A 16,389-nucleotide genomic window follows, 5' to 3' on the forward strand; every position below is an offset into this window, starting at 1 on the left:
ATGGTGTTTAGGAGGAGAACTGTAACTACTGACTGGCCAGAACCACTACTACCCAATGGTGTTTAGGAGGAGAGCTGTAACTACTGACTGGCCAGAACCACTACTACCCAATGGTGTTTAGGAGGAGAACTGTAACTACTGACTGGCCAGAACCACTACTACCCAATGGTGTTTAGGAGGAGAACTGTAACTACTGACTGGCCAGAACCACTACTACCCAATGGTGTTTAGGAGGAGAGCTGTAACTACTGACTGGCCAGAACCACTACTACCCAATGGTGTTTAGGAGAAGAACTGTAACTACTGACTGGCCAGAACCACTACGACCCAATGGTGTTTAGGAGGAGAACTGTAACTACTGACTGGCCAGAACCACTAGGACCCAATGGTGTTTAGGAGGAGAACTGTAACTACTGACTGGCCAGAACCACTACTACCCAATGGTGTTTAGAGGAGAACTGTAACTACTGACTGGCCAGACATTAACCACTACTACCCAATGGTGTTTAGGAGGAGAACTGTAACTACTGACTGGCCAGAACCACTACTACCCAATGGTGTTTAGAGGAGAACTGTAACTACTGACTGGCCAGACATTAACCACTACTACCCAATGGTGTTTAGGAGTAGAACTGTAACTACTGACTGGCCAGACATTAACCACTACGACCCAATGGTGTTTAGGAGGAGAACTGTAACTACTGACTGGCCAGACATTAACCACTACGACCCAATGGTGTTTAGGAGGAGAACTGTAACTACTGACTGGCCAGAACCACTACTACCCAATGGTGTTTAGGAGGAGAGCTGTAACTACTGACTGGCCAGAACCACTACTACCCAATGGTGTTTAGGAGGAGAACTGTAACTACTGACTGGCCAGAACCACTACTACCCAATGGTGTTTAGGAGGAGAACTGTAACTACTGACTGGCCAGAACCACTACTACCCAATGGTGTTTAGGAGGAGAACTGTAACTACTGACTGGCCAGAACCCCTACTACCCAATGGTGTTTAGGAGGAGAGCTGTAACTACTGACTGGCCAGAACCACTACTACCCAATGGTGTTTAGGAGGAGAGCTGTAACTACTGACTGGCCAGAACCACTACTACCCAATGGTGTTTAGGAGGAGAACTGTAACTACTGACTGGCCAGACATTAACCACTACTACCCAATGGTGTTTAGGAGGAGAACTGTAACTACTGACTGGCCAGAACCACTACTACCCAATGGTGTTTAGGAGGAGAGCTGTAACTACTGACTGGCCAGAACCACTACTACCCAATGGTGTTTAGGAGGAGAACTGTAACTACTGACTGGCCAGACATTAACCACTACTACCCAATGGTGTTTAGGAGGAGAACTGTAACTACTGACTGGCCAGAACCACTACTACCCAATGGTGTTTAGGAGGAGAACTGTAACTACTGACTGGCCAGAACCACTATGACCCAATGGTGTTTAGGAGGAGAACTGTAACTACTGACTGGCCAGACATTAACCACTACTACCCAATGGTGTTTAGGAGGAGAACTGTAACTACTGACTGGCCAGAACCACTACTACCCAATGGTGTTTAGGAGGAGAGCTGTAACTACTGACTGGCCAGAACCACTACTACCCAATGGTGTTTAGGAGGAGAGCTGTAACTACTGACTGGCCAGAACCACTACTACCCAATGGTGTTTAGGAGGAGAACTGTAACTACTGACTGGCCAAAACCACTACTACCCAATGGTGTTTAGGAGGAGAGCTGTAACTACTGACTGGCCAGAACCACTACTACCCAATGGTGTTTAGGAGGAGAACTGTAACTACTGACTGGCCAGAACCACTACGACCCAATGGTGTTTAGGAGGAGAACTGTAACTACTGACTGGCCAGAACCACTACTACCTAATGGTGTTTAGAGGAGAACTGTAACTACTGACTGGCCAGACATTAACCACTACTACCCAATGGTGTTTAGGAGGAGAACTGTAACTACTGACTGGCCAGACATTAACCACTACTACCCAATGGTGTTTAGGAGGAGAGCTGTAACTACTGACTGGCCAGAACCACTACTACCCAATGGTGTTTAGGAGGAGAACTGTAACTACTGACTGGCCAGACATTAACCACTACTACCCAATGGTGTTTAGGAGGAGAACTGTAACTACTGACTGGCCAGAACCACTACTACCCAATGGTGTTTAGGAGGAGAGCTGTAACTACTGACTGGCCAGACATTAACCACTACTACCCAATGGTGTTTAGGAGGAGAACTGTAACTACTGACTGACCAGAACCACTACTACCCAATGGTGTTTAGGAGGAGAACTGTAACTACTGACTGGCCAGAACCACTACTACCCAATGGTGTTTAGGAGGAGTGCTGTAACTACTGACTGGCCAGAACCACTACTACCCAATGGTGTTTAGGAGGAGAACTGTAACTACTGACTGGCCAGAACCACTACTACCCAATGGTGTTTAGGAGGAGAACTGTAACTACTGACTGGCCAGAACCACTACGACCCAATGGTGTTTAGGAGGAGAACTGTAACTACTGACTGGCCAGACATTAACCACTACTACCCAATGGTGTTTAGGAGGAGAACTGTAACTACTGACTGGCCAGAACCACTACGACCCAATGGTGTTTAGGAGGAGAACTGTAACTACTGACTGGCCAGAACCACTACGACAAAATGGTGTTTAGGAGGAGAACTGTAACTACTGACTGGCCAGACATTAACCACTACTACCCAATGGTGTTTAGGAGGAGAACTGTAACTACTGACTGGCCAGAACCACTACTACCCAATGGTGTTTAGGAGGAGAACTGTAACTACTGACTGGCCAGAACCACTACTACCCAATGGTGTTTAGGAGGAGAACTGTAACTACTGACTGGCCAGAACCACTACTACCCAATGGTGTTTAGGAGGAGAACTGTAACTACTGACTGGCCAGAACCACTACTACCCAATGGTGTTTAGGAGGAGAACTGTAACTACTGACTGGCCAGAACCACTACGACCCAATGGTGTTTAGGAGGAGAACTGTAACTACTGACTGGCCAGAACCACTACGACCCAATGGTGTTTAGGAGGAGAACTGTAACTACTGACTGGCCAGAACCACTACGACCCAATGGTGTTTAGGAAGAGAACTGTAACTACTGACTGGCCAGAACCACTACGACCCAATGGTGTTTAGGAGGAGAACTGTAACTACTGACTGGCCAGAACCACTACGACCCAATGGTGTTTAGGAGGAGAGCTGTAACTACTGACTGGCCAGAACCACTACGACCCAATGGTGTTTAGGAGGAGAACTATAACTACTGACTGGCCAGAACCACTACGACCCAACTAATCCTGGATTACCTATTCTTTGACACATTTGGATAAACCTGCTTATATCAAGCAATAGACAGTTTGTGGTAAGGTAAAAATAACACACAGTGAAACTCCACTGAACAAAAATATTAGTAAAATGTGTAAAGTGTTGGTCCAATGTTTCATGAGCTGAAATTAAAGATCCCTGAAATTTTCCATATGCACTAAAAGCTTATTTCTCTAAAATTGTGTGGACAAATTTGTTTCCATATTTGTTAGTGAGCATTTCTCCTTTGCCAAGATAATCCATCTACCTGACAGATGTGGCATATCAAGGAGTTGATTCAACAGCATGACAATTACACAGATGTACCTTGCGCTGGGGACAATGAAAGGCCACTCTAAAATGTGCGGTTTTGTGACACAACACAATGCCACAGATGTCTCACGTTTTGAGGGAGCCTGCAATTGGCATGCTGAATGCAGGAATGTCCACCATAGCTGTTGCCAGAGAATTTTATTTTCATTTCCCTAGCATACGCCACCCTCATAGTCTTTTTAGAGAATTAGGCAGTACGTCCAACTAGCCTCACAACCGCAGACCAGGTGTATGGCGTTGTTTGGGCGAGCGGTTTGCTGATGTCAATGTTGTGAATGAAGTGCCCCATGGTGGCAGTGGGGTTATGGTGTGGGAAGGCATAAGCTACGGACAGTGAACACAATTGCGTTTTTTATCAATGGCAATTTGAATGCATAGAGATACCATGACGAGATCCTGAGGCCCATTGTCGTGCCATTCATCCACCGCCATCACCTCATGTTTCAGCACGATAATGCACGGCCCCGTGTCGCAAGGATCTGTACACAGTTCCTGGAAGTTGAAAATGTCCCAGTTCATCCATGGCCTGCATACTCACCAGACATGTCACCCATAGAGCATGTTCGTGATGCTCTGAATCGATGTGTAGGACAGTGTGTTCCAGTTCCCACCAATATCCAGCAACTTCGCACTGCCATTGAAGAGGGGTGGGACAACATTCCACAGGCCACAAACAACAGCCTGATCAACTCTATGTGAAGGAGATGTGTCCTGCTGCATGAGGCAAATCGTGGTCACACCAGATACTGACTGGTTTTCTAATCCATGTCCCTACCATTTTTTAAGGCATCTATGACCAACTGATGCATATCTTTATTCCCAGTTGTGAAAATCCATAGACTTAAAGTGACTGATGTCCTAATATGAACTGTAACTCAGTAAAATGTTAGAAATCATTGCATGTTACGTTTATATTTTTGTTCAGTATAAAACAGCTTGTGAGGCTTTCTTTAGTTTCCCAATGAATAAAGCTGAAGCTGGGTTTCCCAAGTCGTTTGGCGCTAACTGCTCATGCTGAACAGCCAGCTAAACAGACGGCTCTGCAGCCAGCTAAACAGACGGCTCTGCAGCCAGCTAAACAGACGGCTCTGCAGCCTGTCAGTGTTATTGGGTAGCAGCAAGCTAAACAGACGGTTCTGCAGCCAGCTAAACAGACGGCTCTGCAGCCAGCTAAACAGACGGCTCTGCAGCCTGCTAAACAGACGGCTCTGCAGCCAGCTAAACAGACGGCTCTGCAGCCTGCTAAACAGACGGCTCTGCAGCCTGCTAAACAGACGGCTCTGCAGCCAGCTAAACAGACGGCTCTGCAGCCAGCTAAAGAGACGGCTCTGCAGACAGCTAAACAGACGGCTCTGCAGCCAGCTAAACAGACGGCTCTGCAGCCTGCTAAACAGACGGCTCTGCAGCCTGTCAGTGTTATTGGGTAGCAGCAAACTAAACAGACGGCTCTGCAGCCAGCTAAAGAGACGGCTCTGCAGCCTGTCAGTGTTATTGGATAGCAGCAAACTAAACAGACGGCTCTGCAGCCTGTCAGTGTTATTGGGTAGCAGCAAACTAAACAGACGGCTCTGCAGCCTGTCAGTGTTATTGGGTAGCAGCAAGCTAAACAGACGGCTCTGCAGCCTGTCAGTGTTATTGGGTAGCAGCCAGCTAAAGAGACGGCTCTGCAGCCAGCTAAACAGACGGCTCTGCAGCCAGCTAAACAGACGGCTCTGCAGCCAGCTAAACAGATGGCTCTGCATCCAGCTAAACAGACGGCTCTGCAGCCAGCTAAACAGACAGCTCTGCAGCCAGCTAAACAGACGGCTCTGCAGCCAGCTAAACAGACGGCTCTGCAGCCAGCTAAACAGACGGCTCTGCAGCCAGCTAAACAGACGGCTCTGCAGCCAGCTAAAGAGACGGCTCTGCAGCCAGCTAAACAGACGGCTCTGCAGCCAGCTAAAGAGACGGCTCTGCAGCCAGCTAAACAGACGGCTCTGCAGCCTGCTAAACAGACGGCTCTGCAGCCAGCTAAAGAGACGGCTCTGCAGCCAGCTAAACAGACGGCTCTGCAGCCAGCTAAAGAGACGGCTCTGCAGCCTGCTAAACAGATGGCTCTGCAGCCAGCTAAACAGACGGCTCTGCAGCCAGCTAAACAGACGGCTCTGCAGCCAGCTAAACAGACGGCTCTGCAGCCTGCTAAACAGACGGCTCTGCAGCCTGCTAAACAGACGGCTCTGCAGCCTGCTAAACAGACGGCTCTGCAGCCTGCTAAACAGACGGCTCTGCAGCCAGCTAAACAGACGGCTCTGCAGCCTGTCAGTGTTATTGGGTAGCAGCAAACTAAACAGATGGCTCTGCAGCCTATCAGTGTTATTGGGTAGCAGCAAACTAAACAGACGGCTCTGCAGCCTATCAGTGTTATTGGGTAGCAGCAAACTAAACAGACGGCTCTGCAGCCTGTCAGTGTTATTGGGTAGCAGCAAACTAAACAGATGGCTCTGCAGCATATCAGTGTTATTGGGTAGCAGCAAGCTAAACAGATGGCTCTGCAGCCTATCAGTGTTATTAGGTAGCAGCCAGCTGGTCACTTTCAACCCAGCCCCTATTGAATACACAGTGGGATATGGATAACGTTGCACTTCCTAGGGCTTCCACTAGATGTCAACCATCTTTAGAAACTCAAATGAGGCTTCTACTGTGTTGTGGAGTTGGATGGGAGCTCTTTGAGTCAGTGGTCTGGCAGAGAGCCAGGTACTGGTCATGTGCATTTCACATGATAGCGACCTGCGTTCCATGGCTACTCTACAGATATAGGAATTCTCCGGTTGGAACTTTATTGAAGATTTATGATAACAACATCCTAAAGATCGATTCTATACTTAGTTTGACAAGTTTCTTCGACCTGTAATATAACTTTTTGAAGTTTTCGTCCAATGTTGGGATGGACCTGCACGAGCGTTTGGATTTGTGTACTAAACGTGCTAACACAAGTAGCTACTTCGACATATATAATGGACATTATCGAACAAATCAAGCATTTATTGTGGAACTAGGATTCCTGGGAGTGCATTCTGATGAAGATCGTCATAGGTAAGGGAATATTTATAATGTGATTTCTGATTTCTGTTGACTCCAACATGGCGGATAACAGGCCAGATTATTGCATGGATTTCTTTTTCCGTAAAGTTTTTAAAAATCTGACACAGCGGTTGCATTAAGGAGAGGTATATCTATATTTTCAAGTCTAACAATTGTATTTATCAACATTTATAATGAGTATTTCTGGAAAATGATGTGGCTCTCTGCATTATCACCGAATGTTTTTGGAACTAATGAACGTAACGCGCCAATGTATACAGAGATTTTTTATATAAATATGAACTTATATAAATCAAACAAAACATACATGTATTATGTAACATGAAGTCATATGAGTGTCATCTCATGAAGATCATCAAAGGTTAGTGATTCATTTTAACTCTATTTGTGCTTTTTGTGACTCCTCTCTTTGGCTGGAAAAAAATGGCTGTGTTTTTCTGTGAATTTGTAGTGACCTAACATAATTGTTTGTGGTGCTTTCGCTGTAAATTTGAAATCGGACACTGTGGTGGGATTAACAACAAGATTACCTTTAAAACGGTATAAAATACATGTATGTTTGAGGACTGTTGTTTTGAATTTGGCGCCCTGCATTTTCACTGGCTGTTGTCATATCAATCCCGTTAACAGGATTGCAGCCCAAATAAAAAAGCCAGTGAGGAAGACATGAGTCTCCAGTGATTTTTTTGCAGTTCGTTCCAGTCATTGGCAGCATTTGACACTAACCAGGAATTTCTGAAAACGCTGGACGCTAATGAGGAAGTTCATTTGACAACACTTGACAATAACTAGGAAGTTTTTCCAAAAACACTAGATACTAACCAGAAAGTTAACATGAAAACACTGGGCAACAACAAGGAAGTTACTGGACAATAACCAGGAAGTTAATATAAAAACACTGGATAATAACTAGGTTTTTATGAAAACACTGGACACTAACCAGGAAATGAATATGAAAACACTGACTAATATCTAGGAAGTTATTATGAAAAGAATAGACACTAACCAGGAAATGATTAGGAAAACACTGACTAATATCTAGGAAGTTATTATGAAAAGAATAGACACTAACCAGGAAATGATTAGGAAAACACTGACTAATATCTAGGAAGTTATTATGAAAAGAATAGACACTAACCAGGAAATGATTAGGAAAACACTGACTAATATCTAGGAAGTTATTATGAAAAGAATAGACACTAACCAGGAAATGATTAGGAAAACACTGACTAATATCTAGGAAGTTATTATGAAAAGAATAGACACTAACCAGGAAATGATTAGGAAAACACTGACTAATATCTAGGAAGTTATTATGAAAAGAATAGACACTAACCAGGAAATGATTAGGAAAACACTGACTAATATATAGGAAGTTATTATGAAAACATTAGACACTAACCAGGAAATGATTAGGAAAACACTGACTAATATCTAGGAAGTTATTATGAAAAGAATAGACACTAACCAGGAAATGATTAGGAAAACACTGACTAATATCTAGGAAGTTATTATGAAAAGAATAGACACTAACCAGGAAATGATTAGGAAAACACTGACTAATATCTAGGAAGTTATTATGAAAAGAATAGACACTAACCAGGAAATGATTAGGAAAACACTGACTAATATCTAGGAAGTTATTATGAAAAGAATAGACACTAACCAGGAAATGATTAGGAAAACACTGACTAATATCTAGGAAGTTATTATGAAAAGAATAGACACTAACCAGGAAATGATTAGGAAAACACTGACTAATATCTAGGAAGTTATTATGAAAAGAATAGACACTAACCAGGAAATGATTAGGAAAACACTGACTAATATCTAGGAAGTTATTATGAAAAGAATAGACACTAACCAGGAAATGATTAGGAAAACACTGACTAATATCTAGGAAGTTATTATGAAAAGAATAGACACTAACCAGGAAATGATTAGGAAAACACTGACTAATATCTAGGAAGTTATTATGAAAAGAATAGACACTAACCAGGAAATGATTAGGAAAACACTGACTAATATCTAGGAAGTTATTATGAAAAGAATAGACACTAACCAGGAAATGATTAGGAAAACACTGACTAATATCTAGGAAGTTATTATGAAAAGAATAGACACTAACCAGGAAATGATTAGGAAAACACTGACTAATATCTAGGAAGTTATTATGAAAAGAATAGACACTAACCAGGAAATGATTAGGAAAACACTGACTAATATCTAGGAAGTTATTATGAAAAGAATAGACACTAACCAGGAAATGATTAGGAAAACACTGACTAATATCTAGGAAGTTATTATGAAAAGAATAGACACTAACCAGGAAATGATTAGGAAAACACTGAACACCAACTAGAAAGTTACTGGACACTAACTAGACAGTTAATAAGCTAACCATGCAGTTCTTATAAAAACACTAGGCACTAACCATGCAGTTCTTATAAAAACACTAGGCACTAACCATGCAGTTCTTATAAAAACATTAGACACTAACCATGCAGTTCTTATAAAAACACTAGGCACTAACCAGGAAGTTACTGGACACTAACTAGACAGTTAATAAGCTAACCATGCAGTTCTTATAAAAACACTAGGCACTAACCATGCAGTTCTTATAAAAACACTAGGCACTAACCATGCAGTTCTTATAAAAACATTAGACACTAACCATGCAGTTCTTATAAAAACACTAGGCACTAACCATGCAGTTCTTATAAAAACATTAGACACTAACCATGCAGTTCTTATAAAAACACTAGGCACTAACCATGCAGTTCTTATAAAAACATTAGACACTAACCATGCAGTTCTTATAAAAACACTAGGCACTAACCATGCAGTTCTTATAAAAACACTAGGCACTAACCAAGAAGTTACTGGACACTAACTAGACAGTTAATAAGCTAACCATGCAGTTCTTATAAAAACATTAGACACTAACCATGCAGTTCTTATAAAAACACTAGGCACTACCCAGGAAGTTACTGGACACTAACTAGACAGTTAATAAGCTAACCATGCAGTTCTTATAAAAACACTAGGCACTAACCATGCAGTTCTTATAAAAACACTAGGCACTAACCATGCAGTTCTTATAAAAACACTAGGCACTAACCAAGAAGTTACTGGACACTAACTAGACAGTTAATAAGCTAACCATGCAGTTCTTATAAAAACACTAGGCACTAACCAAGAAGTTATTATGAAAACATTAGACACTAACCAGGAAGTTAAAATTAAAAACACTGATCAGGAAGTCATTATGAAAACACTGTACACTAATCAGGAAGTAAAAATGAAAACACTGGACTAACCAAAAGGTGTGTGTGTGTGTGTGTGTGTGTAGGATGGAAAACCAGAGCTTGTCTGATCAGGTGCTTTGGTCGGTAGAGGAGGTGTTGCGGTCCTCTCCGTTCTCCTATCAGGGCGCTCGCATCATCACAGGCCAGGAGGAGGGAGCCTTCGGCTGGGTCACTGTGAACTACCTGAGTGACCGACTGAAACAGGTGAGAACATTCTCGTTCGTGTTTAAACACTGCTCATCCATAATGTTTGCACCCCGGTAACGAATGCAGGATATGGCTGGAAAACGTACCTCATTCCAGGGATGGAAGATGTAGCAGTACTCCACATGATCCCATTATCCAAAATGACAAAACAAAATTAAACGCTGCTAGTTTTAAAATGAAAGCGCATTTTTCATCTTCATTCTAGACTAATATTAAAACAGCCCATGTAAGTAATAAAATACTGTCAAGGAGGTGTGAAAACAGAACTCCTTAAAAATGTGTCAAGAACAGAAGTTGGGGTATGGAGGAGACAAAATACTGGTACCTACATATAAAACATGTTGCTTTACACTGTAATTGTTCATACAAACAAAACTAAACTGCCACTTATTAAAAGGAATGGAATGGTTTTCCATATTTCATCTGTGTTAACTGTGTTAGGGGCTGGCTAAGAACACAGTTCGTCTCAGAATGTTGCTTGTGGGGAAAGGGTCTGAATACTTAACAAAATGCCCTGTATCTTACCTGAGAAAAACCCAAGAGCGAATGAAATTGCCCCTCTATCTCTGTAGGCAAGCTATCTGATGCTGTCTGGTCATAAAGAGTATGACATTGTTGCCGCCCATGGTGTTGAATGAAAGGGAAGACAGCTTGGATTTGACATCACAACCATCAAATGGCATTACGAGCATACGTCATTGACAGAAACAACTTGAATTGTTGCATCTCGTTGTTGTCCTCCGCTGGCTAGCTAGCTAGCTAAAATGGTCCCTTTCCTAAATTAGCCATGGATGGAGATAGGGATATGGACTTGTGGTTTTACTTAGTTCTCTGTACTGGCCAATGATTATAACTGCGACTCTGATCCAACCATTAATTCACACATTGCAGTGCCCCCCTGGCCTGAGAGGATGGAAGTTCAATATGTAGCTAAATGTAGAAGGCTAATGTTAACTAGATAACGTTGGCCATGAAAGGAAGTTAGGCTAGCGAGCAATTTAGCCAGGTAGCCTAGAACAACACATACAACCGTGTATTGTATGACAGAGTGATAGACTGTTTAGTCAACATGACAGAGAGGAGGGTGGTGTTTCTCTACCAATAGGGTGATTCAACATGACAGAGAGGAGGGTGGTGTTTCTCTACCAGTAGGGTGAGTCAACATGACAGAGAGGAGGATGGTGTTTCTCTCCCAGTAGGGTGAGTCAACATGAGAGGAGGGTGGTGTTTCTCTCCCAGTAGGGTGAGTCAACATGACAGAGAGGAGGGTGGTGTTTCTCTCCCAGTAGGGTGAGTCAACATGACAGAGAGGAGGGTGGTGTTTCTCTACCAGTAGGGTGAGTCAACATGACAGAGAGGAGGGTGGTGTTTCTCTACCAGTAGGGTGAGTCAACATGACAGAGAGGAGGATGGTGTTTCTCTACCAGTAGGGTGAGTCAACATGACAGAGAGGAGGGTGGTGTTTCTCTACCAGTAGTGTGAGTCAACATGAGAGGAGGGTGGTGTTTCTCTACCAGTAGGGTGAGTCAACATGAGAGGAGGGTGGTGTTTCTCTACCAGTAGGGTGAGTCAACATGACAGAGAGGAGGATGGTGTTTCTCTACCAGTAGGGTGAGTCAACATGAGAGGAGGGTGGTGTTTCTCTACCAGTAGGGTGAGTCAACATGAGAGGAGGGTGGTGTTTCTCTACCAGTAGGGTGAGTCAACATGACAGAGAGGAGGATGGTGTTTCTCTACCAGTAGGGTGAGTCAACATGAGAGGAGGATGGTGTTTCTCTACCAGTAGGGTGAGTCAACATGAGAGGAGGGTGGTGTTTCTCTACCAGTAGGGTGAGTCAACATGACAGAGAGGAGGATGGTGTTTCTCTACCAGTAGGGTGAGTCAACATGAGAGGAGGGTGGTGTTTCTCTACCAGTAGGGTGAGTCAACATGAGAGGAGGGTGGTGTTTCTCTACCAGTAGGGTGAGTCAACATGACAGAGAGGAGGGTGGTGTTTCTCTACCAGTAGGGTGAGTCAACATGACAGAGAGGAGGGTGGTGTTTCTCTACCAGTAGTGTGAGTCAACATGAGAGGAGGGTGGTGTTTCTCTACCAGTAGGGTGAGTCAACATGAGAGGAGGGTGGTGTTTCTCTACCAGTAGGGTGAGTCAACATGACAGAGAGGAGGATGGTGTTTCTCTACCAGTAGGGTGAGTCAACATGAGAGGAGGGTGGTGTTTCTCTACCAGTAGGGTGAGTCAACATGAGAGGAGGGTGGTGTTTCTCTACCAGTAGGGTGAGTCAACATGACAGAGAGGAGGATGGTGTTTCTCTACCAGTAGGGTGAGTCAACATGAGAGGAGGATGGTGTTTCTCTACCAGTAGGGTGAGTCAACATGAGAGGAGGGTGGTGTTTCTCTACCAGTAGGGTGAGTCAACATGACAGAGAGGAGGATGGTGTTTCTCTACCAGTAGGGTGAGTCAACATGAGAGGAGGGTGGTGTTTCTCTACCAGTAGGGTGAGTCAACATGAGAGGAGGGTGGTGTTTCTCTACCAGTAGGGTGAGTCAACATGACAGAGAGGAGGGTGGTGTTTCTCTACCAGTAGGGTGAGTCAACATGACAGAGAGGAGGGTGGTGTTTCTCTACCAATAGGGTGAGTCAACATGACAGAGAGGAGGATGGTGTTTCTCTACCAGTAGGGTGAGTCAACATGAGAGGAGGATGGTGTTTCTCTACCAGTAGGGTGAGTCAATATGACAGAGAGGAGGATGGTGTTTCTCTCCCAGTAGGGTGAGTCAACATGAGAGGAGGGTGGTGTTTCTCTACCAATAGGGTGAGTCAACATGACAGAGAGGAGGATGGTGTTTCTCTACCAGTAGGGTGAGTCAACATGACAGAGAGGAGGGTGGTGTTTCTCTACCAGTAGGGTGAGTCAACATGACAGAGAGGAGGGTGGTGTTTCTCTACCAGTAGGGTGAGTCAACATGACAGAGAGGAGGGTGGTGTTTCTCTACCAGTAGGGTGAGTCAACATGACAGAGAGGAGGGTGGTGTTTCTCTACCAGTAGGGTGAGTCAACATGACAGAGAAGAGGGTGGTGTTTCTCTACCAGTAGGGTGAGTCAACATGACAGAGAGGAGGGTGGTGTTTCTCTACCAGTAGGGTGAGTCAACATGACAGAGAGGAGGGTGGTGTTTCTCTACCAGTAGGGTGAGTCAACATGACAGAGAGGAGGATGGTGTTTCTCTACCAGTAGGGTGAGTCAACATGACAGAGAGGAGGGTGGTGTTTCTCTACCAGTAGGGTGAGTCAACATGACAGAGAGGAGGGTGGTGTTTCTCTACCAGTAGGGTGAGTCAACATGACAGAGAGGAGGGTGGTGTTTCTCTACCAGTAGGGTGAGTCAACATGACAGAGAGGAGGGTGGTGTTTCTCTACCAGTAGGGTGAGTCAACATGACAGAGAGGAGGGTGGTGTTTCTCTACCAGTAGGGTGAGTCAACATGACAGAGAGGAGGGTGGTGTTTCTCTACCAGTAGGGTGAGTCAACATGACAGAGAGGAGGGTGGTGTTTCTCTACCAGTAGGGTGAGTCAACATGACAGAGAGGAGGGTGGTGTTTCTCTACCAGTAGGGTGAGTCAACATGACAGAGAGGAGGATGGTGTTTCTCTACCAGTAGGGTGAGTCAACATGACAGAGAGGAGGGTGGTGTTTCTCTACCAGTAGGGTGAGTCAACATGACAGAGAGGAGGGTGGTGTTTCTCTACCAGTAGGGTGCGTCAACATGACAGAGAGGAGGGTGGTGTTTCTCTACCAGTAGGGTGAGTCAACATGACAGAGAGGAGGGTGGTGTTTCTCTACCAGTAGGGTGAGTCAACATGACAGAGAGGAGGGTGGTGTTTCTCTACCAGTAGGGTGAGTCAACATGACAGAGAGGAGGGTGGTGTTTCTCTACCAGTAGGGTGAGTCAACATGACAGAGAGGAGGATGGTGTTTCTCTACCAGTAGGGTGAGTCAACATGACAGAGAGGAGGGTGGTGTTTCTCTACCAGTAGGGTGAGTCAACATGACAGAGAGGAGGGTGGTGTTTCTCTACCAGTAGGGTGAGTCAACATGACAGAGAGGAGGGTGGTGTTTCTCTACCAGTAGGGTGAGTCAACATGACAGAGAGGAGGGTGGTGTTTCTCTACCAGTAGGGTGAGTCAACATGACAGAGAGGAGGGTGGTGTTTCTCTACCAGTAGGGTGAGTCAACATGAGAGGAGGGTGGTGTTTCTCTACCAGTAGGGTGAGTCAACATGACAGAGAGGAGGGTGGTGTTTCTCTACCAGTAGGGTGAGTCAACATGACAGAGAGGAGGGTGGTGTTTCTCTACCAGTAGGGTGAGTCAACATGACAGAGAGGAGGGTGGTGTTTCTCTACCAGTAGGGTGAGTCAACATGACAGAGAGGACGGTGGTGTTTCTCTACCAGTAGGGTGAGTCAACATGACAGAGAGGAGGGTGGTGTTTCTCTACCAGTAGGGTGAGTCAACATGACAGAGAGGAGGGTGGTGTTTCTCTACCAGTAGGGTGAGTCAACATGAGAGGAGGGTGGTGTTTCTCTACCAGTAGGGTGAGTCAACATGAGAGGAGGGTGGTGTTTCTCTACCAGTAGGGTGAGTCAACATGAGAGGAGGATGGTGTTTCTCTACCAGTAGGGTGAGTCAACATGACAGAGAGGAGGGTGGTGTTTCTCTACCAGTAGGGTGAGTCAACATGACAGAGAGGAGGGTGGTGTTTCTCTACCAGTAGGGTGAGTCAACATGAGAGGAGGATGGTGTTTCTCTACCAGTAGGGTGAGTCAACATGAGAGGAGGGTGGTGTTTCTCTACCAGTAGGGTGAGTCAACATGACAGAGAGGAGGATGGTGTTTCTCTACCAGTAGGGTGAGTCAACATGAGAGGAGGGTGGTGTTTCTCTACCAGTAGGGTGAGTCAACATGAGAGGAGGGTGGTGTTTCTCTACCAGTAGGGTGAGTCAACATGACAGAGAGGAGGGTGGTGTTTCTCTACCAGTAGGGTGAGTCAACATGACAGAGAGGAGGGTGGTGTTTCTCTACCAGTAGTGTGAGTCAACATGAGAGGAGGGTGGTGTTTCTCTACCAGTAGGGTGAGTCAACATGAGAGGAGGGTGGTGTTTCTCTACCAGTAGGGTGAGTCAACATGACAGAGAGGAGGATTGTCATGTTTTGACATTTATTATCTTGTCTTGTCCCTGTGCTTCCCATTCTATTCGTTTCCCTCTGCTGGTCTTATTAGGTTCTTTCCCTCTTTCTATCCCTCTCTCTCCCCCTCCCTCTCTCACTCTCTCGCTCTCTCTTCTCTCTATCGTTCCGTTCCTGCTCCCAGCTGTTCCTATTCCCCTAATCAATCATTTAGTCTTCCCACACCTGTTCCCGATCCTTTCCCCTGATTAGAGTCCCTATTTCTTCCTTTGTGTTCCGTTCCTGTCCTGTCGGTTCCTTGTTTAGAATTCACCGTGCTGTGATTGTGTATCGCCCTGTCGTGTCGTGTTTTCCTCAGATGCTGCGTGGTGAGCAGGTGTCTGAGTCTGTCTGGTTCGAGTGCCTTCCCGAGGCAACCTGCTGTTCACCTGCTGTTCTAGATCGAGTCTCCAGTTTGTCCTCGTCATTTCGAGTGAAAGTTGTGTTTTTTTGTTTGTATTCACTTTACTGGATTAAAGACTCTGTTTTCGCCAAGTCGCTTTTGGGTCCTCTTTCACCTGCATGACAGAAGGAACCGACCAAGGAATGGACCCAGCGACTTCAGACGCTCGTTACACTGCCGTCGAGATCCAAGGAGCCATGCTCGGCAGACACGAGCAGGAATTGTCTGCTGCTCGCCATGCCGTGGAGAACCTGGCCGCTCAGGTTTCCGACCTCTCTGGACAGTTCCAGAGTCTACGTCTCGTGCCACCTGTTACTTCCTGGCCTGCCGAGCCTCCAGAACCTAGGGTTAATAACCCACCTTGCTACTCCGGGCAGCCCACTGAGTGCCGCTCCTTTCTCACGCAGTGTGAGATTGTGTTCTCTCTCCAACCCAACACATACTCTAGAGAGAGAGC

General features: G+C 45.2%; 1 protein-coding gene across 1 annotated transcript in view; it reads left to right on the forward strand.

Moving 5' to 3' along the window:
- The window catches only part of LOC124023838 (ectonucleoside triphosphate diphosphohydrolase 1-like), a 44,602-nt gene extending 34,201 nt beyond the window's left edge, over positions 1-10,401 (forward strand). Inside the window, exon 6 of the mRNA XM_046338047.1 lies at positions 10,143-10,401. Within this exon, the coding sequence (XP_046194003.1) occupies positions 10,143-10,362 (220 nt within the window). The 3' untranslated portion in view covers positions 10,363-10,401. The remainder of the gene's footprint in view (positions 1-10,142) is intronic.
- Positions 10,402-16,389: the final 5,988 nt, after the last annotated feature.

Source organism: Oncorhynchus gorbuscha, unplaced genomic scaffold (assembly GCF_021184085.1).
Source record: "Oncorhynchus gorbuscha isolate QuinsamMale2020 ecotype Even-year unplaced genomic scaffold, OgorEven_v1.0 Un_scaffold_1699, whole genome shotgun sequence".
Lineage (NCBI taxonomy): Eukaryota > Metazoa > Chordata > Actinopteri > Salmoniformes > Salmonidae > Oncorhynchus > Oncorhynchus gorbuscha.